The sequence below is a fragment of the Pezoporus wallicus genome, unplaced genomic scaffold, assembly GCF_028554395.1.
Source record: "Pezoporus wallicus isolate ANWC-B61680 ecotype Strahan unplaced genomic scaffold, APGP_CSIRO_Pwel_v1 contig_3858, whole genome shotgun sequence".
Taxonomy (NCBI): Eukaryota; Metazoa; Chordata; class Aves; order Psittaciformes; family Psittacidae; genus Pezoporus; species Pezoporus wallicus.
In genome coordinates, this window is record NW_026638754.1 from 1,773,365 (window position 1) to 1,797,207 (window position 23,843).

Consider the following 23,843-nt stretch of genomic DNA (forward strand, 5'->3'; position numbering starts at 1 on the left):
CAGAGCTCTTGAAGACAAGTAATGAATCATCAAAATGTAAATCTGCATTCACATACACCAATATAACAATTTCTCCACTCCCAGTGTCTTATCATAGCACAGCATCACAAATTCAAGATTAAATGCATATGGGACATATAATCTCTTGCTTTAGTACTAATAATCTAGTTCTTGTATTTTGAAATCATTATACTATTATACTATTTTTTCTTTGGTTATTTTTTCAGTGGAAGCAAGAAGTTTTGTCAACAGTTATTGGAAAAGTGCTGATCCAGCAAGATCAGAATTTCACAGGACTGATTGCTGGACTAGTTTCAACAGCAGCTTTAATATTTATCTTTTTCGTGATTTTCATCTGGAGAAGGAAGAAGAAACAAATTAAAGGTCCATCATAGTCAATTCCATCAAATAATTCCATTATTATATCTTAGATTTTAAAAACTGACATCAATTAATGCTTTGCTCAACTGCCATACAATGCCCTGTTGTAACCTGTCAGCAGAGGTTTCACAATCAAGTCCAATGTTTAATTGTATTTCAGCCCTTGGCTCTTGCCCGAACTGGGTGAAGGGCCACACACTATGCCTGAAGGAGAAGGATTTGGGAGGAACTCTGAGCTACTAGGAAAACTTAGTAACTTCTCTTCATCAGTCAGCCCTGGGAGAGGGAATGAGTAAATGATTCGTGCAGAATCACGAGTATTTCAGCTTCATCTGGTTGCCTTGTAGTCCTCCAGGCTGTGCCTAAGTTGTGCAAGGCGTAGTGTGCTGCGGCATCCTGGGCCCCGGTTCACCCAAATCGGGAACTTGGTCAGAGTGTGCCTCCTCTCTGGCCCCCCATGTCTGGGTTTCCTTCCAGCGGGAACTGCTGCACTACACAAGGGAGGAGGAGCAGGAGAGCTAGAGACCAGGGTTTGTTCTGACGCACTGTCCCAGTCAGATCCTGAAGCAGACACCAGAGGTTTCAAAGCTCTTTTGGAATTTCCAGTCTGGCCAAGAGTGGGGGGTTAACACAAATTACAGCAAATCTTGTGCTGTACAAATAGCTCAATTTCAGGTCCTGCACATATCTGCTTCCGCAATAACCCAACCCTCTTCCCAGCAGAGCAGAACATCTAAACTTAAATAAATACCTAAGTGAATATTGACACACAGTAAACATAAGGGGTTTCTAATATTTCTTACTCCTCTCCCTTCAGATCTGGGAAGTGACCTAGTGCGCTATGATGGCAGAGTGCACACCCCTCACCTGGACAGGCTGGTGAGCGCAAGGAGTGTAAGTCCAACCACAGAAATGGTTTCAAGCGAATCTGTAGACTACAGATCAACTTTTCTAGAAGGTACACCGCTATTCCGAATCCTGTTGTTGGTGTTTTATACATCTTGCTTTTCGTATGTCTTCAGATGGTAGATATTTTGTTCAATGTCTGAATTTCAGTTTCTCATCTGTTTTGTCTGTGTCTGCATTATTCGGGACTTCCATGTGTTCGGGGGTTGCTATTTGAACTGAGCTTCTCAGGTGCTCCCCAAGATTAAGGTACAAAGGGTTTTTCTCTTACTCATGTTGGAGGAATAAATAAGATACCATTAATAAAAACTCACTGTAAGTATGCTTCAAAATTTATTAGGAGCTAGTGGATTTAATGATTTTGTGTTATCATGAGGTCCATCACACCATGCACAAATCCACTCTGAATAAAAGCAATTTTAAGGGTAGCAAAGAGTGGCTGTAGGCTCAGTGTGTCTCAGCGACTTCATACAATCATTAGAAAGCAGTTCTGTCAGTAGGGGACATGGGGCTTTGTAGGCTGATATTCTTCTGTGCATGCCTGTCCTATAAAATGGCACAAAAGTGTCAATTTTAAAAATAAAGCTAAAGGGATGTGAAAACTGCAACAAATTGAGTGGAAGTCCATGTGTGCTGAGATGCCAGTCTCAGAAAGCACACTGTTCATTTTCAGACCTGTGGGCATGAAGGAAGAATAACCGTGTGCTGAACATATTTTTGTGCCGTGTAACACCATTTTGGTATTCTCCATAAGAGCACTCTGCTGCACTGATCATGCCACTTTAGGCTGAACATGTCCTTTAGACATATGGAGACCATGTTCTGTGATTACTGTTATAGAGTTTTCAACTAATAGGAGTGACCATATTGTGATATTTGAGATATCACAGATATTTGTTAGCATTGGTATAGACATAGTCTTGTGCTATTTCAGGTGCTGCTGTATACAATTCACTAGAAATCACTCCAAAGCCTTATTCCACCTTTGTAATCACCAGTTGTGGAGCTGTCTGAAAGCCAGGCCCATTCCCAGCTTCCTTTATGATTCCTTAATTGCTGCTGTCAGCTTACACAGGAAGTTTCTTGATTGAAGTTTCTTCAGCGTGCCACTGGTTAGAAGGGAAAGTGGTGCACGAGACAAAACTATGCAAAGAGACTTGGTGGAAGGTAAATCTGCAGTTGTCCTGGGGCCACTGTGCACTGACAAAGCATAGCAGAGAGCACACCCAAGAAGGAGATGCATTCAGTTAATGTTTCTATAAGAATGTTTACGTTAATTACTGTCAAAGAATAAAATGACAGGAACATTAGAAAATATGCAAATGTACATGCAGCAGCTGTAAAAATTATTTCACAACCATGGCTAGGGTATTTTACTGTCATTATTAAATAGGTACTTGCCCTTGGTGACGTAAATGTGGCTTTGTAAATGTAAGAGAGTGTATTTTTGCTTCTAGATAAAGCAGCACCGAGTTTTTCTCAGCAGCTGGAGTGCTAACAGCCACTATATGAAAATTTTCTACGTTTTATACATAAATATATAAAATGTGTGTACAACTTTTTGTGATAAAATATCTGATAATTTCTGTTATTAAATGTATTCCCCTTTTTTCCTTTTGATTCTGGGCTAAATTCTGCTCATTGACTCCACTGGAATCCTTCCGGAATGAAATTGGTGTAAATTAAACTTAGTTCTTGATTCTATTACACAAAATACTAGAAGAAAATCTTTTAAACAAAAGCAATTTAAAATACCTGAACAACATGCTGTTGATAAAAATAATTTTCTCAAGAAATTCTCCTTGCTTGACTGATACATTTTAATTTCTGCTATTTTGAATCAGCTGGCTCATGTTATTTTCATGAGTAGCACCAACTGTATTATCTTCAGCAGTTACAGGATATGAATCACCTCTAGGCATTTCCCTGGTTGAATATTTACCATTGGATAAATATAGCTAGTCACCAGCAGTTTGAAAACCTTCATGACATGTAAAGTTCCCTACCAAATTAGAACATGTCAATAGTAAAAAGTTTCATGTTCACTACTTCCTCCTGCCATATTGCTGTCATTTTTCCATGTTACTCCCAATTACTAGAAATGCTATAACCTACACTTGGCAAGAAGTGACAAGGCTTCCTTCCATCCCCTCAGAAAAGTGGAAGTTTTGCCATTTGCTTTCACAAAAGTAGAGCTGAGACAAGCATAAGGTTCTACTGACACGGTTTTCCTGGAGTTTGGCAGTTCAGCAATGCATATTTTCATTTTCCCTTTGTGACCAAAACTTCCGCAAAGCCAAGCCACTTCCAAACTGATAAACTGGAACTTTCCTTACCAATGCAATAAACCTTTTCATTTTCCAAGGAGAAGTCTGAAAGGATTATAACAGGTTTTGTTCATCTTGCAGATCAGTTTCCAAGCATGTCTCAGAATGGATCGTGCAGACCCGCCCAGTATCCTCACTCTGACCTCTCCCCAATCCTGTCTAGTGGGGACTCAGATTTAGCCAGTCCACTTCTCCAGACTAATGTCCACATTGACATCAGTGCCTTAAATCCTGACCTGGTCAAAGAAGTGCAGCATGTGGTTATTGGTGCTGACAGCCTGATCGTGCACTTCAGCGAAGTAATAGGAAGAGGTAGGTGCTGCAGCTCTGACCTGGCAAACTGCTGTTCTTTTTGCACACCCATTCATTACAAAGCCTTCTGAATAAGGTGTCCACACTGAGATTTTTCAAGCTTTTTACTGCATCCCATACACTGAAGGGGGGGGGAGGGGGAGGAACCAAGCATCTGTACTGTGAAGTCAGATGAAGGGTTGTGCATTTCATCAGTTGGAGAAGACACCAGAGGGAGGGAGGAGGCTGCCAATTGATGGGGCTCCTTTAAACTCAGACTTGTGGGTTCCCCATCTGCTGCCTCACTCTCAACCCTTTCAGGGCTAAGGAAAAGCTCAGCCAGGACTTCTGATCCCTGAGGCTGCAGTTGCAGGAGTGAGGGTGCTGCAGAATATTGCACAAGCCTAAGCACACACCTAAGCAGCAAGGGATGCTGAGGCAGGGGCACCAGTGTCTTAAACTCAGAGCCTGAGAGCTGCAGGACACAACACAGAAAACTGCAGGCACTGGTGCAACCACTAAAGGTCCCCATGGGCCAGGTGATATAGGCTTTTCCCTCCACAGGTTTCCCCCAGCTCTGAGGAATTTGCTGTTTGTTTCCTCTCACCAGAGGCTCTCCATTCCCCCTCATTTCTCTCTTGTCCCAGCTGCAGTGATGCATAGCTCCTGATTCACTTCCCCTTAGTTTTGTCCCTGATATAGTGAGTCTTTTATTTTCCTGAGTTTCTCCCATCGTTCCTATCCCTCTCTGTAACCAGGTTCCCTCCTTCTTTCATAGCCCAAGCCAGTATTTCTGTTAGGAACATTTGTTAAACTCTGTGCTATCAAGTACCTATTAGCAAGCCAAATAGAAACTGGATTTTCAGTACTTCTGCAGGTCATGCATGAGGGATCTCTTGTTAAGTATCAGAATACTGATAAAACATTGGCTATAAATTATATTGCTAACGCCTTTTCTGCAGGAAAATAGCCACAAATTAAACAGCCTGTGTGTTTCCCTTCCATGTATTACACTTCATCATCCCCAAAGTAAGGGTGGGCCTTTTTCTTTTCTTTCTTGTTTTAGAAAAGTCCAAGCAATTTCCCTTTTTTTAAGTGCTGAAAAATATCAGGAATGACACCAATATTATTAACCATTTTTAATTCTCCTCCATAACTAGAAACGGGCTAAACCCAAATATATTTTAGACACACCCAATCCAAGCTGTAGGATTTGTGCCCAGGCTCCAAACAGTCTGTGGTGTGATGAGATTTTAGTTGCTTTTATAAAACAAACTTTTTATTAATTTTATCCCAAGCCAAAATCAAAGCCAGCTGAGCTCTGACCAGCACTTATGACTGGAAACTAGTAGAATTAATCAGATAATCTTGTTCTCTGCAGAACTCACACTTGACTAAAACCTATTTTGCTTTCTAACTGCAAATATTAATATTTTTAAAATATGTTAAATATTTTTAAAGTATCCTGTAAATAGTACATCTCTGAAGGAAAGCCACCATTATTTGATTTGGGTAAATTAATGCACATGCCTGGATGTCAAAGTTCTCTGTTTCCCAGAGAGGTCCACCTGACTTCTCATAGCAGGTATCCCCATAGCAGGTGTCTTTAGACTGCCCCATTTGCTTGGCAGGAAAGCACAGGATCAGGAAGGATTTCTGTGTCCCTGGCAGTTTATTTCACTGCTTAGACTGTGAGAAAGAAGACAGGTTTTTTTAGGTCATAAAGTTTTTTTAGCTCATCATTTTTTAGTGACATTTTACAGTCAGAACTACACCATAGCAGAGACCAAAGACTGCTGCCTAGTGATGTGGTCAGACTGTGATCAGGAGAGCAACTCCCAACCTGTGCATGGCCAGCACACCATGTTTAGCACTCAGCGTGTTCCATGAAACAGTAAGGCCTGAGAGACTGTAAGCCCACAGTGACCGTTTTTATGCAGCTTTCTACTGATGATGCATCAAGGCTGTACAGTCCAGTGCACCACATAGCATGGGCTTACAGACCACCGGGAACCACCAATCCAGTGGTCAGGTCAGCTCCTAACTGCTTGCTTCTGCCTTCCAGTGCCCTCCTTTGACATGTATCTTACAGGAGAGTACGGTGGGAATGGGCTGGCATGGTTTTTGTACGCATAGTCCTTACAAGAACATGAAGCAATTGTGGTGCCAGCCTTGTCAGTATTTATACTCTGTGTCTAGGTTAAGAAATGCCAATTATGCTGCAAATAGAGTTTTCATTTTATGTAATGATGGTTTTATGTAATGGTAGTTTTATGTGTTAGTTATGAAGTGTACATTACAAGTGTTGGGAAATGGACAGAAACAGTCTGATCACCTTCTTAAAGCATAATTGCTACCCAGTGGAAAATACCAGAAAGCTAATTTTACTTATTAAATCTTGCTCATTTTTTACACAGGACATTTTGGGTGTGTGTACCATGGGACATTGCTGGATAACGATGGCAGAAAAATTCATTGTGCTGTGAAGTCATTGAACAGTGAGTTGCATGTTTAATAGTGAGACATTATCATAATTCCAAAGGTAACCAGAGTGAACTAATTATTACAGTGAACTGTACTTTCACAAATAAAGATTATTAGTTGCAGCTGGATCAGATTTATCTCCGAAGCAATTTCAGTATCCTCAGCTTACCACAAGGCATTGATATATATTTGTACATCAAACAAAATGCCCATATATTTCCTCTACAAAGAAAAGGACACAGGAAAATGAGGGAAAGGCAGTGTCATTTTTTATTCTACTGACTACTGAAGATATGGTTTTGGAAGTTAAATTGCTAAAGAGTGGGCGAAGCTGCTGGAAAACCAGGAAAATACTATAACAACGTTTATTAAAGGCTTTGCTCAAGTGTTGTTATTCAATTCTAAATAATTCATAATAAGAAAAGGAGAAACGGAATTAAAATCTCCAACAAACTGTATTTGGTCACTGTAAGAAAACCAATGTACATAACCTCACTGTAATGCCGGCAGTGGGGAGCATGTTTTTAGCTTCTTATTATCACTTTGTTGTGCAATGACATGCTGTACAGAAATGAAATGTAGTTTGTTTGGGTTTCTTTTAATTAACTCATTTTATTACTGGATTTCTCAGGGATAACAGACCTGGAAGAAGTAGCTCAGTTTCTGAAAGAAGGAATAATAATGAAAGATTTCACTCATCCCAACGTTCTCTCTCTTCTGGGCATCTGTTTGCCCAATGAAGGATCCCCCTTGGTTGTTCTTCCATACATGAAACATGGAGATCTTCGAAACTTTATTAGGAATGAGACTCATGTAAGTACGTGGTGAGGTCTACCAAATGGTAATGCGAGCCTAGCCATGCCCTGCTCCAGCACCACAGGTTATAAGCTCTGATAATTACATTACGTCCATAACTTGCTGCTGTTACTACACCTTAACCTTTGGCACTTGCTTAGGTTGGCACCAAGCCTGACCACGGCGCTGCCACTCCTTCCCTTCCCCCTCAAATTCCTCTCTAGAATGTTTCCCAGAAATTATCAGCAATAACTATTTCTCATTTCCCATCCATAAGCCCCTTAATAAACAAATGTGTTTATGAAATCTAAGTCAAGGGGCCCAACCATCTGCTGGTTTAAACTGGAGTATCTCTGTTGACTTCAGCACAGCTGTGCCAGTCGTCACCATCTGCTCTTCCAGCTCCTAGGTGAGGGATCTCCATGTCCAGCTAGTGCCACAGTCCTGCTCTTATCAATATTTTTTCTTTTTATCTTAAAGAAAACCAACAATTGTTGCACAAATACTGTATTGTCAGAGGTTTTCCCTGCTTCCACTGAAGGACTGCAGATTTCCCAAACGTGCCTCAATGCTTTCTCTCAAGTATGAGACCACAGGTCGTGCCTCAGATAGTGTAAGCCCACTTTATGCTGTAATATTTCACTCGTTTCACAGTGCTAGGACAATAGAAAGCATTCTACAAGCACCAGGTCCCTTTTCAGCCAATAGTGCCATGATCCTTTCTGAAATACATATAATAATGACCACAGTTGAACCAGATTGTTACAGAGAAGAAAATTATATGGAGCAATGCAACAACACAAAAGTCTGTGGGACCTTACTATTACAAAACAATTCATGCTGCTGGATACAAGAATTAGAGGTTTTTGTTTATACTTCTTTTGATACTTAACATTTTTAGTAAGGTCTCTTACAGACCAGCAGAAAGAGTTACCAATCTTAGTGGAAAATCTTCCTCTGGTAGCTGCTAAGGTCTCATTTACCTTTTCCATCGTGTTATGCTGATGACAGCTTGCACTTATTTTCCACCAAATAGGACTCTCTCCTTATTTGGTCATTTCAGGTTGATGAGTGCCATGTTCATAGTTAGCACCTTCTACTGAGTCACACGCTATTACTACAAGTTCACAAATGTGAGTTTTGTGTATCAGCTGTGATGCTGAGGTTTCAGCATACTGTTCCACTTCCTAGCTCAGGTCATGCTGCTTATGCTACAAACTCCACGCTTCGGGAGCCTGTCAGGCTCTTTGGTTTCTTAAATTTGTTTCCTCACTGGAGGTGAGAATTTGACCTAAATTTACACCAATTTCCTACAAGCGCCAACCTGTCTTGATCATTCTGGTGGCAAGATAGGTGTGTCAAAACCTGAGAGTCACAGCAAAAAAACAGTCTGCTCCTTGGGTTTCTGCATTCGTTATATCACAAATGTTTGTGTTTTACAGAACCCAACAGTAAAAGATTTAATTGGATTTGGCCTTCAGGTCGCAAAAGGGATGAAATACCTTGCAAGCAAGAAGTTTGTCCATAGAGACTTGGCAGCAAGAAACTGTATGTAAGTATAAACATCCAATTCCAGCCACATTATCACACTCTTCTGTGTAAGACAGTGAGATGAGATAAATGAAAGTTTTCAGGATTCTGCTTTTTTAGTCAAAACAGGGTGTTTTTTTCATTTTTCTGTAATTATACTGATGTTTGTCTTGCATACTGATGAGCTACTCAGCTTGCTCAGGGCTGGCTTCTTACACATAAGCTTTTTTCGAGTGTGGGAAATAAGAAAAGCTGAGGTGAAAGTGTAGCCTCTCAAAATCATTGGTGAGAGAGTTTAAAAGGCATCTCCTAAGGGAAGTTAAACTGTGGTTGTCTCAACTTGCTGTGCTTCCACCCAGCCTCTTCAGAAGCAGCATGTCTCTGCTGCCACACCTAGAAGGAGGGAGAGGAACACAGGAACTTTGTGAGAAAACCAGGAACACAAAGAAAACACCAGTGAGACCTCTTGACAACAGTCTTTCATTACATAAGTATGGGCCTCCTTCAGCTCAACTACACACACAAATTAACATTAAAAAATCAGAGCATGCAAAGAATCTTACTAGTGTCTGGGTAGCCAGACAGTTCAGTTCACACACAGACTAACTGATACAGGAGGCGCTGATACTATTATGCTAATTCATACCTATGCTGTGAATTAATGAGGTACAGGATTAAACATTAGTTTATTTTTAGCCCATCATAATCTGGAACTATCTGCAGAAAGGTTATTTACCTGTGACATCAGATTTCTTACTCTTTTTTCAAAGGGTGCACACTCGTGCAGCTGAACAGCCTCTGAAAAAGAATGTTTCCTTACAGCTGCTGTTTTTTTAAGGGAGGAAAAAAGCCACAAGGAACATGATTTTCAGGTTTCCTAAGAAGAAAAGAATTGTGTTACTGGATAATAAAGTCCTGGTTCATCTGATCAAAGTCCAAAGAGTGGCAACAGGACATTCCCTCTAGCCTACTGTCTCTTCCTTGGGTGAGGAGGGAACAGCTGTCAGGATGTTTCACATGGCCAACTGAACCGCTGCTTTTGTACTTGTGAATGGCTCAGCACTTCAGAGCCTGGAGAGCTGCTGCCATGGGAGCAGAAGGTGCGGGGCTGAAGACCCATATTCCCCAGTGGCCACAGTAGTGATATCCATCAGAAAGGAAGCCAGGATGCAGATGCAATCCCTGTGGACTCATAACTCTATTCCACTATCTTGGAAGAGGTGCAGGAAGCTGCTGTGGCATTTACTGTCCCCTGTTGACCCATCAAAGTTCCCTTCTACTCCCTTCATTGGTACTGGTTTGGTTATTATGTCAGTAAATACAGGAGATGGTTGCGTGCCATTCAGAGGGACTTCAGCAGATCAGAGAGTTGTCCAGGCAGAAACCTCATAAGTTCAAGAAATGCCATGTAGAGGCTGAGAGAGACGGGATTGTTTAGCCTGAAGAAGACTCAGGGTGATCTTACCCATGTGTATAAATACATGCTTTAAGCAAGGGAGATGGTGGTGAACTAGATGATCTTCAGAGGTCCCTTCCAACATCACCCTGTGAATGTGTGATTCTGTATAAAAGCCCCAGTGCGGGTGTATGCTGTGGCTAGATCTTCAACTATAATGAAGGATAGGCCTAAGCATGCCAAGACCCATGCTATGACTGTTTTCTGACAATGATAACACTTACGAGGACAGACACAAAGCTTAGGAGGAGCAGAGCTACAGAGATCTTCTGGTATGGCTGAGCTGTAACCCCAGCAGAACTTTCCTTATGCACCATTCTTTCCCAGTACAGGCACCAAACACATCCTTAGTTACACAACTACATTATCATATATGGGGAGTCATGGAGGTAACGATGGGTCCTTCCTTATCAAAACTGGGAGTAAATAGGATGGGTGGTGCCTTGTCTTGGAGATAAGGATAAGAGGTTTCTAAGGATACAGAAGATAAAAACAGCAGAGGAAGAAATGATGTAGACTCAATCAGGATGTATAGGCTATTAGCAAAAAAAAATTTTATACAAAGTAATTGTTTTAAAAGAACTGTAATTCAAATTATATTATCAAAGCAATATCCGTAATTTCCTGAGTTCATTCACTGTGTTAAATGGGTGTCAAATATACTTCACTGCACTTTTTGTTTCACTGTTACATTAGTTAATAGCTCCAAAGTCACTGTCTCAAAAATGCAAGTCATTATAATCCACCACCACTGTAAATCTTGCCTGCTCAGTTGCAGATAATACTTTTTGTCATTTCTCTAGGTTGGATGAAAAATTCACTGTCAAGGTTGCTGATTTTGGTCTTGCTCGAGATGTCTATGATAAAGAATACTACAGTGTGCACAATAAAACAGGTGCTAAACTGCCAGTGAAATGGATGGCTTTAGAAAGTTTACAAACTCAGAAGTTCACAACAAAGTCAGATGTGGTAAAGTACAAACATATTTGTATCACCTATTAATTTCTCTTACATGGCCTGAGGCATCTCTCTAGTATTTAATGAATGGACTAACTCCAAACCAAAATGTATATATGAATATAACTTTAGTTCACATAAGAATAAGAAACTTTTTCCACATCCCAAAAGGGTATTTGCACCAATCACAAAGCAACAAGTTGTTGACCTGATTATCTGTTATGGCTCAGGAAAGAATCAAGAGTTTAATTCCACTCCAGGGGAAATTAAGGACATGCCAAGAAGCTAAGTTGGAGCTGAACCCTGCTATAGGAGGGGCTCTGGAAAGCTTGACAGAACAGGTTAACTTTGAGATTCGTGAAATTTAATAGTTCTCAAAAAGACTTTATTTACTTTATAAATGCTTACTTACTGCCTACAGCAATCTCAAGTATTATCTGGCCATTTATGAAGAAAAAATTATAAGATGAAGTCATTAGTTGGCTGGATCACTCTGTATTTCAGCTCTCCTTTCAATCCAGATCCAAATTAGCCTGTGATGCATAGAATTTTCACCACGTATATTCTCTTCAGTATGTATTTACACAGGGTTAGTCAGATCATCAGCTCATGTAAATTGGCAGAGCTCCATTAACCTCAAATGAGGTCTGCCAATTTATACCAGCTAAGTAGCTGGCCTATAGGCTTTTATTTTCTTTCATTTACTTAGCTGAGTTTCTCTGGCTCTACTTTAAGTGGCTCCTCAAGTCTCCACAGCATTTATTAGGCCACTTAAAAGAAAGATGAATGCAGTGAAATAACTTTTCAAAGGGAAAATCCATGCATTTGAATGTTTAAATCTGTCAAACCATCTTCTAAAAGTGGAATGTAAAGCCCTCCAACCCTACAACTTACTATTTATTTCTTTGTTTTCTTAGTGGTCCTTTGGTGTGTTGTTATGGGAACTTATGACAAGAGGGGCACCACCTTATCCTGATGTAAATTCTTTTGATATAACTGTTTACTTACTACAAGGAAGAAGGCTGCTGCAACCTGAATACTGCCCCGACCCACTGTAAGTAAACAGTCTGCAAAGCTGATTCTGATGTTGCAGTAAGCGAGACTGGGGGAGGAAAAAGGGTTTTCTTCGTTTTACATGATTACATAATTAAACATTTCTTTTATTTGAATGACAGGTATGAAGTCATGCTGAAGTGCTGGCATCCCAAACCTGAGATGCGTCCAGCATTTTCTGAACTTGTTTCAAAAATATCAACAATCTTCTCCACTTTTATTGGGGAACACTATGTTCATGTCAATGCTACTTATGTCAACGTGAAGTGCGTTGCGCCCTACCCTTCTCTTCTATCATCACAAGACAACACAGATATGGATGTTGACACATGACGGGTAGGTCTGAAATAGAGGAAAATCCCTTCTTAGTTATATGAACAAAAAGCAAAACATTTTGTCCACTTGTTTTTACTGCCCGGTCTTTGTGAGAACACTGTTGCACATGTTTATGTTGTTGCCCAAGTTGCACTAGTACAAGAACGTGATATCAGATTGTTTAAGGCTATGGGATTCTGTAAACCATCACGGTAGTTTCCAAGTATTTGGACAACTTCATCAATTTACCAAATGGAAGCATTGTGTGCTACTATCCAGAGTTAGTTCCCACTGGCTCTCATTAATGTGTGCTCAGACCCAAGAACAAAGATTATCATTAATGCCATGAAGGAGAAAGTAGAATACCAATCAGTGCGGGTGGAAGGACTGTTACTGTGCATGTACTTTAGGATAAAGAGCAGTGCAGAAATGGTTTTCACACAAAAGGCTAAGACAAACAATGAGAGTTGCAAGAGTTTAAAATGTATTTTCCTCCCGCACAGTCCAAATTTTGGATTTTTGCACTATATCAACAAGGTTTCTTAGAACACAGGCAACCAGGAGAGCCAATCTCATGGTTAATGTCCAACAGAAATCAGTATCAGAAAATGGTGTGCAGTAAAATAAGTATGCCAGCCTTGCCAGACCTCTGCAGTAGTTAGACGGTACATAAAATGAAGGGAAAATCATCTAGCTTAAAGCATTCCAGTGTCAACTTCATTCCAGCATTCAGCCACTGTTTTGAATCAAACAGCCTATATTGACAGATCTCTCACTGAAAAATGCAAAGCCTCCATTCCTTGCAATACAGAATTATCTACTCTCTGAGAATAAAAACTTGAAGCCATCCATATTCAGTGCCAGGCTAATCCCTGGGATGCAGTAATACAGGCTGCATTACTCCAGCGAGGAAGAGGAGACGGGCAGGCTGGCGACCTTACGGAGCTGCTGTTGGGTGAGTCAGATGGCAGCAGCTGAAGCTCTGCCACCTACCCTTGGGTGGAGCTGCTGCCAGCGGTGAGTAAAGAGTGGAGGCGTTGCAGCCAGCCCTGACTTCAGAAAACACTGCCGTAGCAGGAATGCTGATAACTTCTTTGTGCCAGCCCAAACGAGCTGAGAATACAGACCAAAAGAAGAAACAGAGCCCCCCCAGCCTCTCCTTGGATCACACAACCCAGTGAATTAGGATACCTGCGTTCATTTCTAAATTATGACCAGAGAAAGAACTTTGATAAGAGATAGTAAATACAACTTTCATCCATTAGGAAAGAGTACTATAGCTCTAGGGCAAGCATCACATGTCATTTCTGTTCCTGTGGAATTCTGTGCATACTACTGTATAGCTTGTTGAGTATAGGATAGAACTGGGTTTGTTGGTGTAAACACATAAAGTATTCTATTTTTATATTTAAAAAAAAAAAGTTTATTTTTAATGACATTTACAAAGTTTGGTTAGGCCACAAAATACTGCACTGTGAACATTTCAGAAAATGTATGTCAACATACATGATTCATAAATTGTAGCAACCTTAAGAAAAGATTACTGTGTAAATATTGAAAAGGAAAAGAACTGACTGCAAACACACTCCACCCTAAGTATAATGTCTCTGTTGCTGTGAGCCAACCATGTTAAGCTCTTCAGAGAGAGGCAGTGCAGATACAGAAGTGATATAAGGGAGATACATTGCTAGTGGGAGACAGTGTTACAACTGAAGGATTTATAATGAGGGCAGAGTGTGTAAGCAAACTATGAGCAGATAATATTGTATTGTGTTTCATCACGACTTTCGTTTCAGAAACGAACTTTCGTATCTGCTGAGAGCAATACTAATTGTAGGTTGCTCAAGGAGAAAAGGCTTTGCTGCAGGCAAAAAAAAATCATCTCTATGGTTGTTAAAACAGCTAAGGAAGTTTATGACACATAGATTTGGGGAAAATACTCCAAACTTGTACATACATGCTTGAGGAACGATGCAATGTGAAATAGGGGACATTTTTACTATTTATAAAGTTAATGTTGTGTCTGGGACACCTGTAAGAATATGTGATTCTGGTAAAGATTTGATGTTAGTAAGTTCATATATCTGCAAAGAGCTGAATGGTACTTACGTTTATAGTTGTTGTTATGACCTAATAAATATGTTATTAAAATTGGAATACTTTACGCTTCGAGTGCTGTAATTACTGCCCACATTTGTCTGCTAAGCTGATAAAAGTCCATATGCTTTTTCTGACTGACATGGGAAGAATGACCTGTAGAACTGTGTATGAGAGAGGAAACAACTCAGAAACATAATCTAAAGAGCATACCAATAAATCCAACACGTGCTTCGTCAACCTCCTATCCATTAACAGATAAGAGGAGGGTGCAGAATATTTGTTGTGAACAACTATGGCATAGTCTGAATAGAAAGTCTCTTGCTTAACCATGGGCTGCACCCATGCAAAGCCTTAAAATTCTTCATCTTCAAAACTCATCCTGGAGTTGAGGGATGACATCTGGAGCTCAAAATTAAGACATTGTAAAGAGTACCTGCATGGCCCACCAAGGATGTTAGCACTTGCTAGCACTTGCTAACTAAATTGTTAGCATCTGAGTCCATAACCAGTAATCACCCACAGGAAAGTTCAAGCACCTGAACCAAATACCCCTCATAGTCATCTGTAACGTGTTTAATCTCTGCAAGATGCTTTGTTCCTGTGACACCTGAAGAGAGAAGGCATGGTAGCCCCCAGGGGTCTTGTTTCTTCCAAGGAACAGGAACCAGCCCTGCTCTTCTGCCACACATTTCCTCCGAGCTGCATTAGATGCCTCCCACCAAATCCACAAGTTCACTTCCCTGAAGTGTATTTTGAGTGGATACCCCACAAACACTACAACACACTCTCTCATATGCCACCCTTAAACAGACGATGCTACAAGCACATCCCTCCAGCAGCTTACCTCAGGGGTACATTTTATAATTGACTCACTCAGAAATATTTTAACACAGTCTCAGCTGATTAAAACCAGCATTTATATGACCTTGTAATTTAAAATACCAAGCAAACCAATATCAAACCACATTTTCTCCAGACACATTTGCTTCTTAAAATGTATATGCTAAGTTTCAACTCAGTGTACTTCAGGGGAAAAAGGCATTGAAAATAGCAGCTAAGGGTGCAAACATTCTTTTGTTGTATCACAAGCCCAAGCCAGCTAAAAAGTTTGAGGTTTTTATTCTAATTACTTACATCCAATTTATTTTCTGATTACATTTTTAGGATTTTGCTGAAAGTCAGTAAAAAAGCTCAAAAGGTTTTATCACAGTTCTCTGTTAATACCAGGTCTTCAGTCTAAACCAGCAAATGATGGTCTGAACTGAAATACCAGATTTGTAACACATTCCTTTGATTACTCCTCATGATTTCCAAGGGATGCTATATATTGCATTTTTGAAAGGGTCAACAGAATCACAAGCTTCCCATGCCCAGTTTTTCATCCTAGAAGCTTTGTTTATACCAGGTACACGTTGCAGCAGATCTTCAGCTGACTTCCATTGGCAGCCTTCTCCCCACATGAATATTAACAGAGAACATAGCCCGTGCTCAAAATGTTGCATAATAGATACCCTACACAAAAGCCAAGAGGTTAAAAAAATAGGGCAGGATATTCTCACCCCACAGAAATTTTCCTGTCGATTAGACACAAACTTTTTAGTGCATCATTATCCATTTTCAAGAATTTGCATATACTAAGGAAGATTTTTAATACCCCCAACAATATTAAATTTTTCTAAAATCAAGGGAAATGGTACACGCTACCATTGGGTTGCTAAGGCTTTGTATATTGTAATTTTCTGTCTCTGGTGTCAAATTCAATTACGAAGAATGGACCTACATGCACTACGTGAATAGATGAAGAGGAAAGGTACTTGCAATTCTTGTTACGGTGGCAGAAGCAGTACAAGTGAGCAACTGCAAAAGGGCATCAAAACAATTTTAAACCTAAATATAAAACTCTCCCTTCAGAAATTTCATTTCTGCAATCCAGCCATAGCAATGTATCACAGGAGGTCATAGCAGACAAATGAAATACAAATGCTAATGGATTTTTACTTGCTAAACAAAATATCCACTGAGAAATTCCGATTTCCATTATTTTTAACAAACAGGTCATGAACTGAGTATTCCGAGCATCGAAGAAAGACACAGGAAATCTAAGGATTTTGCCAGACCAATTACTAAAAACATTTACAAGAAATTGTGATCTCACAGGCAGCAGGGAGGATTCAGAGCAACTGACTACACCAGCCCAGAGGAGATCAGTCTCTCACCCTGGAACTGGAACTGACATTAAACCTGAATTTGCCTGTTGAAATCCCAATCCACCTGCTAACGCTCTAGGTGTAATCATTTCCAGTGAGGATGCCAAAAGACTTTTTCTGATTACAGTCAAGCACTTGTGGCCACTCCACGACCTCCTGGGGGACAGAGAGAAAAGGTTTCTGGTTTGCAGGGAACACTGCTTCCCTGGCTGGTGTTTTATTAACTTTGGTGCTTTCCTTCCCAGAGCTGGCAGCCTCCTCACAATATACCCTGCCCAGGGAAGGACCCTCAGCTGAGGGTAAATCCCTGCCAGAGTCAGTCCTTGGAGAACCTCCTGGCTAAAAAGCAATCAGGTGCAGTCCAGATGAATCACGCTTAACCAGGAGACTGACATGCGGACCCTGCTGGACTTTGGTTTTTCAGTTGTTAGTCTATTGGGGGTTACAGGAAAGAGGAGATTTCTCACTGCTGTCACCTCACCTCTTCCTTCCCAGCTCTGGAGTTGACACAGAAAAGCCTCTAGCAGCACACTGACTCTCTGGTCTGCATCCTTATGAGGCTCCTGAGGTCAAAGGAGCATAGCTGTGGTTAGGGATTCAAGTGAATATAGCCAGAAACTGTAAATCAGGCTTGATAAGATTCTGTTTGCACAATCCAAGGTAAGACACCAAAGAAGAGTGATTTATTTAATCTGGTTTCCATGCGCCATTCTCTTTCAGTAGTAAGCGCTTTGCCACAGCCTAGTGCCACTAGGAGTTTCATTAGTATCTGATGAACGTCTTCTCATTCATCACAACAATTCAGCACGGAATTCATCCTTGTTCTGGCCTCTGAGGCCCTGTGCATTTCTGCAAACACTCCATATTAACACTTGCCAGAGTTCTAATTGCCAAGCGCATGTTGATCCCGTCTCTGGTACAAATGACAGCTGAATATCCTCCTTTAGGATGTGAAAAGTGTTATTGCCAAAAACTCTGGGGTGCATGACCAAACATGGACACCTCAGCTGCTGTGAGGTTGGAGCTCACTGGGGCAGTTGGCATGCTTCGCAAGCGCGACAAAACTGAACACCAACACTAAAAATACAGATCGAGCTTTAATTAGGAAGGCAAAAAGGCCTTCAGACAACAGTGGTATATTCCCTATCTTTTGTGCAGCTCAGAAAAAAGTAAAGGCAGTTTAAGAGAGGCAGCAGCCTGCTGAGGTCATGGTGCAGATTTCATGCAAACACATGCAATGATGTGACAACACACATACCCTGCTCAGCAAGTGGGACATAGCAAGGAGTGAGTCACAGCCAACTCCAATTATATGCTAACGGTTTTCTTAGAATAGCTCTTTCTTAGAAGAGGTTACAGCTACAGGAAGCACAACCATCTTCAGAAGTCAAAAAGCCTCTCACCGTGTAACTTTTGCATTCTGTAGAGAAATGTAATTATCTGCATATCTTCTTCATTCATTGTCAGTTACTGGAAGCGTATCTATTGAAGTTAGCTTGTCTGTAAAGTTACTGGCCATGCCCGTGGTCTATACCTGCCTCCTGGTCACAAGAGCCAGAACAGCAATCAAAGTATTTTCCTCAGACGTCAACAGTTCAATAGCAGTCAATGCTCCAGCTTTGCTCATGTCCTCTGTATGCCTCCAAGTACCAAATCCTCGCAGCTATCCGCAGAACTCTTGAACAGCAGCTCTGAATCATGTGGGAGGGGGGTAGAAGTTTGTCAGGCCCACAGTCCCCATGAGAGTTGAATCATGTCACTGAAGTGATAAAAACAAACTCACCTCATGGACAAGTATAACCTGGGCTGCTATAGAAAGAGCAGGTAAATAAAGGGCACCTAGGTCAGGACTATTTCTCCTTTGTTTTGTGAATATTAAATTTACTTGAAAATATCCTGGAAAAATACTTGTACATCTGCAACTACAGTGATAAAATATATTTGCTACATGTCTTGATATGAACTTATAGCAGCAGGATATTCTTAACACCACCACATAAATACAAAGTAAGTTATTTTAAAATATGTTTAAGGCTATAATATATGTCTAGGAGAGTGAATCGGCCAGCTTATTTGGATAAATGAAGGGAATTCTCTTCTATTAGCCATTCTGAGCATCTTGAAATAGGTTTCGTTTCTTCTCAAAACTGAGTTGGTAGGGGGTGAGCCCAGGGAAAACTATTTTGGGTTACTTGGCATAAACTACAGCTCTCAGCAATACTTGAGGGTTCTTCCATTCACCAGAACTGATTTACCAAATACTTTGCCCTTTTTCTTGTCTCCACTGTCTTCATTCTACCAGAAAGCATCACGATATGGAGATCTGTGTCCAATTATCTACCCAATATTATTTTCTGCAGACAATATTCAATAGGAAGATAATGTTTGGATTGTGATGTTCAATATAAACAAATTGTTATTGCTGCACCAAACAAATCATTATCAACATGGCATTTTTTCCCCTGCACCCTCTTCCAGTACTTACCACAACCACATTAAAATTTATGTAGTCCTGTATTTTACTGCATAAACCCTTGAATGGTGTTAAAACAGTAACTTCATTGCAGGGAAATTGGTGTCCATGAAGGTTAACGGCCCGTACTGAAAGCCAATAACAAATGTCCTTCCTTAATGAAATGCTTGGTGTAGATCACATTTTTCATACTGTACTTATGCACTGCTCTGCCAAGCAGATATTATAAAACAGGCTCATTCATAAAGTACAACACACAGGAGCAACATTCTGGAATTTTTAACCTGTATTCAAACTAAGAAGGTCTCATTTCAGTGAAAACTAAAAAACAAAACCAAAACCAAACTTTCTTTACCACCTGAATAAGACTATAGAAACCTTGTCCATCGTTCATACATTCAGCCACAATCAGGAAATTACAGACTGCAGTGAGATCAAAGGATTGTACTGCTCAAGGTACCCAACACTATTTTCTACCAGTTTAATACCACTCCTCCCCACCCCCTTATGTAGTTATATAGTACCCCTAACAGCTAGGTCAAAATTTATGAGGAGCATTTCTGAAAGCTGGAAGAGCTCTCTCTGGAAAGAAGCCATCTGTTTGAAGTGTTCAGCTCCCCCGAGATCTGAAATGCTTCTCAGTGTTTTTTCACTTCCCAGATGTATTGCATGTTCCAAACATCCAAGCATAAAGTGACAGACTTGCACAGTTGCAAGGGAACTTCTATTTAGTAGTAGAGTACCACTGAGCTGTCAGTCAGATAGACAGGCTCTGAATGAGGAGGGTGGCTGCTTTGCCTTATCGCCATTTTGCAATGCCAGTGTTGTACCTTTCATTTACATGAAAGGTATCCACAACTTCAGATGCTTATGTTGTGGAGTGGGTTTTCTTTAGATACAGATTGCATATACAAACATCTTCCCAGAGAGGCAAGATATACTTAGAATATATGAGGAATGTTACTCAGCTAAAGATATTTTATACTTCAAGCCAAGAGAAAACTGATAAAGGCTGCTGAAAGAGAGGCAAATCCATCCTACCTCTGTGATCAGTTGAGATGACGTCAGTACATTGTCCAACATGAAGGTATTATCCAGTAACAGGGACTACAGCATACAGCTCAAAAATCAATCACTCTGAGGAGGACTGGTTAAGGAAATAAGTACCCAAATTAGTGTGATTGGGTAATACTGAAACACTGGGAGAATTCCCTAATAGAAGTGTCATCGTAAAAGCCTCTTTGTTTTCTTTCTTGATGCTTCCAACCAAACACTCCTCTGTTTAAACAGCCAGCGACAAATCCAGCCTGCTATGGTAATGCCAAGACCAAAGGAGGAAAGCTAACCAGAGAATGAGCAGAAAGAACCAATTTTGGAGATAAGAGTTTTCCTTTGTAACTACACTAAGAAGAAGTATAAAGAAGAGTGGTACCCAGTTTGGAGAGAGATATTTCACAAATAAATTTCAAGGCACTTGCACAGAAATTTAGGACTGGAAGAAATATCAGAAGATCATTTGGTCCACCCCATGTCACTAAGACAGAGTGAATGCACCCAAGCCACCTTGGCAACGACTTGACTAATATTTTATTAAAAACAAACGAAACAAAAAACCACCTGTAAAAGCCAGGAATATTTCAGGGCTTCGTTATTTGTGCAGTGTTAAAGTTCTCCTGGATTTGTTTTCTAAATCTTCTTTGCTGCATCATAAGCCTCACCCCCTTTCTTTTTGCCCCAGCACTGGCCCCATATTGAACAAATCATTGCCATGTTATTTATAGACAGATTTTAAGCAAAGGTGTCCCACCTTAATCTCATTTTATCTAAGCTAAAAAGGTGCTGGGTTTTGACCCTTAAACATATTCTAGCTTTTATTTTCTAAACTTCTTAACTTTCTTCTTGCTGTTTCTTCCCTGTCTACCCAAATTTCTTAAGGGTGGTGCCAAGGATGGACTTGGTACTCTCAAAATGTGCTAGTTTATGGAATTATTAGGTCAGCAGCTCTGTCGCTCATGGCTAAAGAAAGCCACCAGTGATACAATCCAAGTAGTCTGGAAAAGCAAAGCACTACACCTGGCACATGATGTGCTTAGAGGTTTCATCCACAAACATGTAATTGAGACCTATGGGTCTAGGTGCTAACAAGGCAAATTAACTTGCTTGAGGATCTTTCTGGTTATACAAGTTAGCTGGGTCTGAAATTCTCTGACTCCTCTATTTTTTAAGTGCATATCCTACATTTGTCTCAGGACAACGTCCCTTCCCTAATTAATTCTTTTGTGATTACCTTAGCTGAAACATTGTGGTCAGGAAAGCTGCCTCACCAGGAGGACAGCTTTCATAGAGTCATAGAATAGTTAGGGTTGGAAAGGACCTTAAGATCATCCAGTTCCAGCCCCCTGCCATGGGCAGGGACACCTCACACAAGGCTTCGTCCAACCTGGCCTTGAACACCGCCAAGGATGGAGCATTCACAACCTCCCTGGGCAACCCATTCCAGTGCCTCACCACCCTAACAGGAAAGAATTTCTTCCTTATATCCGATCTAAACTTCCCCTGTTTAAGTTTTAACCAGTTACCCCTTGTCCTATCACTACAGTCCCTAATGAAGAGTCCCTCCCCAGCATCCCTATAGGCCCCCTTCAGATACTGGAAGGCTGCTATGAGGTCTCCACACAGCCTTCTCTTCTCCAGGCTGAACAGCCCCAACTTTCTCAGCCTATCTTCATACGGGAGGTGCTCCAGTCCACTGATCATCCTCGTGGCCCTCCTCTGGACTTGTTCCAACAGCTTTCACTCAAAGTGCTACAGCAAAGCCAGGAGCAGGACTCAGGTTAGTTGGAACCCCAGTCCTTCAATCCCTCAGTCTGAATTACCCAATTAAATACACTAAAAGAACGATAACTCTACATATTTTTGTGCATGCATATGTATTCTCGTTTCACACTTACTTCCTCTCTATTTTAACTAGAATAGATCAATTAACTTTGAATAACTTGCATAATCCAGCTAGGCAGTGCCAGAGAACTAGAAACCTCTGGTTTCTAAAGAGTGCTATAAATGAAAGAATTTCTGAGCACTTACTCATTAGATGGGTCAGGCAGAAACCAGGCCAAACCTAGGGAGCAGAGCAAAGCTAAGAGCACAAAAGAGACATTGTAATGTAATAGGAAGTTATAATATTTGGAAAGATGGAAACATCAGACTTTGGTAGGTAAGGGAGGAGGTGTCCAGAAGCTCTGTGTTTGCGATGTAATACTAGTGCTACTGCCAATCTGTCCCTCATGTCAAACCTGATGCATGGAAAAATGCCCGGGGGCCCCAGGAGGTGCCTCTTCCTAGCAAGTTCTCTCTGAGGCAACTTGTACTGCCAGAGAGCTCCACCATGCCTGCAGCCAGTGGGTGAGGGATGCAGAGGTACCCCCTCACTCTGGTGAGAGAGGATGATTATTTCTTCAGCAGCGCTTACACACACACTCTGATGGCTCATACTGTACAAAGACTAGGACAGCAGTAAGATCGCATGTATGCACTCACTGAACATCAGCTCCCTCTACTGTAAATACATCAGTATAGTTAGCCTGCCATGCCATCACCTCCCAGAACGGTCAGTTTTGATTAAAGTACTGTTCTGAAGCACCATGACTGAGATCACTCGAAAAAATGCATCCTGCAGAACCAACAGACAGAAAGACAGCATGGATTTTTCTTTTCAGTTCTTGTGGTTATGATAATTGGGTTTTCAATCCTCTTGTATGCTGCAAATATCCATCTCTAGTTTGTCTCAAAACTAGAATAAATTTCATGATCTTAATCTAATATCTTACAAACAACTGTAGACTACAGTCTACAGAGCAGTCTGCTGCAGTAACTGCAGTCTTGCCTTTATTAGTCACAATATTAATTTCTGACAGAAAATGTATCGGCGTGGACCCTAACCTCTGCTGATCATTATCCTACTTATGATGTTTTGTCTTCCTGCAAAGGTTAAAAAACTGACAAGTCTCAATAGCTGATGGCTGTGCCTATCCATATTGAGGGCTATTCTTGGTTCCAGCAGAAATCAGAGACATTTGCAGCACAGCTCAGTAACACAGTCCTATTAATGGATAAGATTTACAGAAAGTACGACTCAAAAGGACAGAAATTGTTGTTCAGTCCAGACTGAATTCAATTAATAGTTTAAGCCCAAAAATACAAGAGGCAGGCTGGTTTTTTTCAGAGAAAGGAAAATATTTTTTATTTTTAAATTAACCTTATTTTTTAAAGTTAGACTAAACAAAAGTTTAATTTTAGATTAAAACAGTGCTCATGGCTTTACTTGGCATGGCATCCAATTAAATGATCAAAGTATCAAAAGTTGGCCAAGAGATCAAGGAAGATGAGGACAACAAAGAGGTTCTAAGACTTGCCCAAGAATGGATAGCCAAGCTTGTAGTGAAATTTTAATGTAATAGAAATCACAGACACTAGATCAGAAAGAATCCAGACACCTGGAGAAGTGATCAATGTCAATCCATGAAAACGGCCCATTTATTCATTGTAGAAAAGGAGCAGGAAGATGATGT

The 23,843-nt window shown here is 40.6% G+C and overlaps 1 protein-coding gene across 4 annotated transcripts in view; it reads left to right on the forward strand.

Annotated features, from left to right (window-relative positions):
* MET (MET proto-oncogene, receptor tyrosine kinase) overlaps positions 1-17,186 on the forward strand; it is a 73,151-nt gene extending 55,965 nt beyond the window's left edge. For 2 of the 4 annotated variants that reach the window (XM_057412153.1, XM_057412155.1), the window contains 9 exons: positions 228-384; positions 1,199-1,339; positions 3,696-3,926; positions 6,323-6,403; positions 7,021-7,202; positions 8,627-8,736; positions 10,974-11,139; positions 12,045-12,181; positions 12,303-14,647. In XM_057412153.1, the coding sequence (XP_057268136.1) occupies positions 228-384; positions 1,199-1,339; positions 3,696-3,926; positions 6,323-6,403; positions 7,021-7,202; positions 8,627-8,736; positions 10,974-11,139; positions 12,045-12,181; positions 12,303-12,513 (1,416 nt within the window). In that variant the 3' untranslated portion in view covers positions 12,514-14,647. Of the gene's footprint in view, positions 1-227; positions 385-1,198; positions 1,340-3,695; positions 3,927-6,322; positions 6,448-7,020; positions 7,203-8,626; positions 8,737-10,973; positions 11,140-12,044; positions 12,182-12,302; positions 14,648-16,649 lie in introns of those variants that run through there. The other 2 variants (XM_057412154.1, XM_057412156.1) reach the window with 2 other exon arrangements.
* The last annotated feature ends 6,657 nt before the right edge of the window (positions 17,187-23,843 follow it).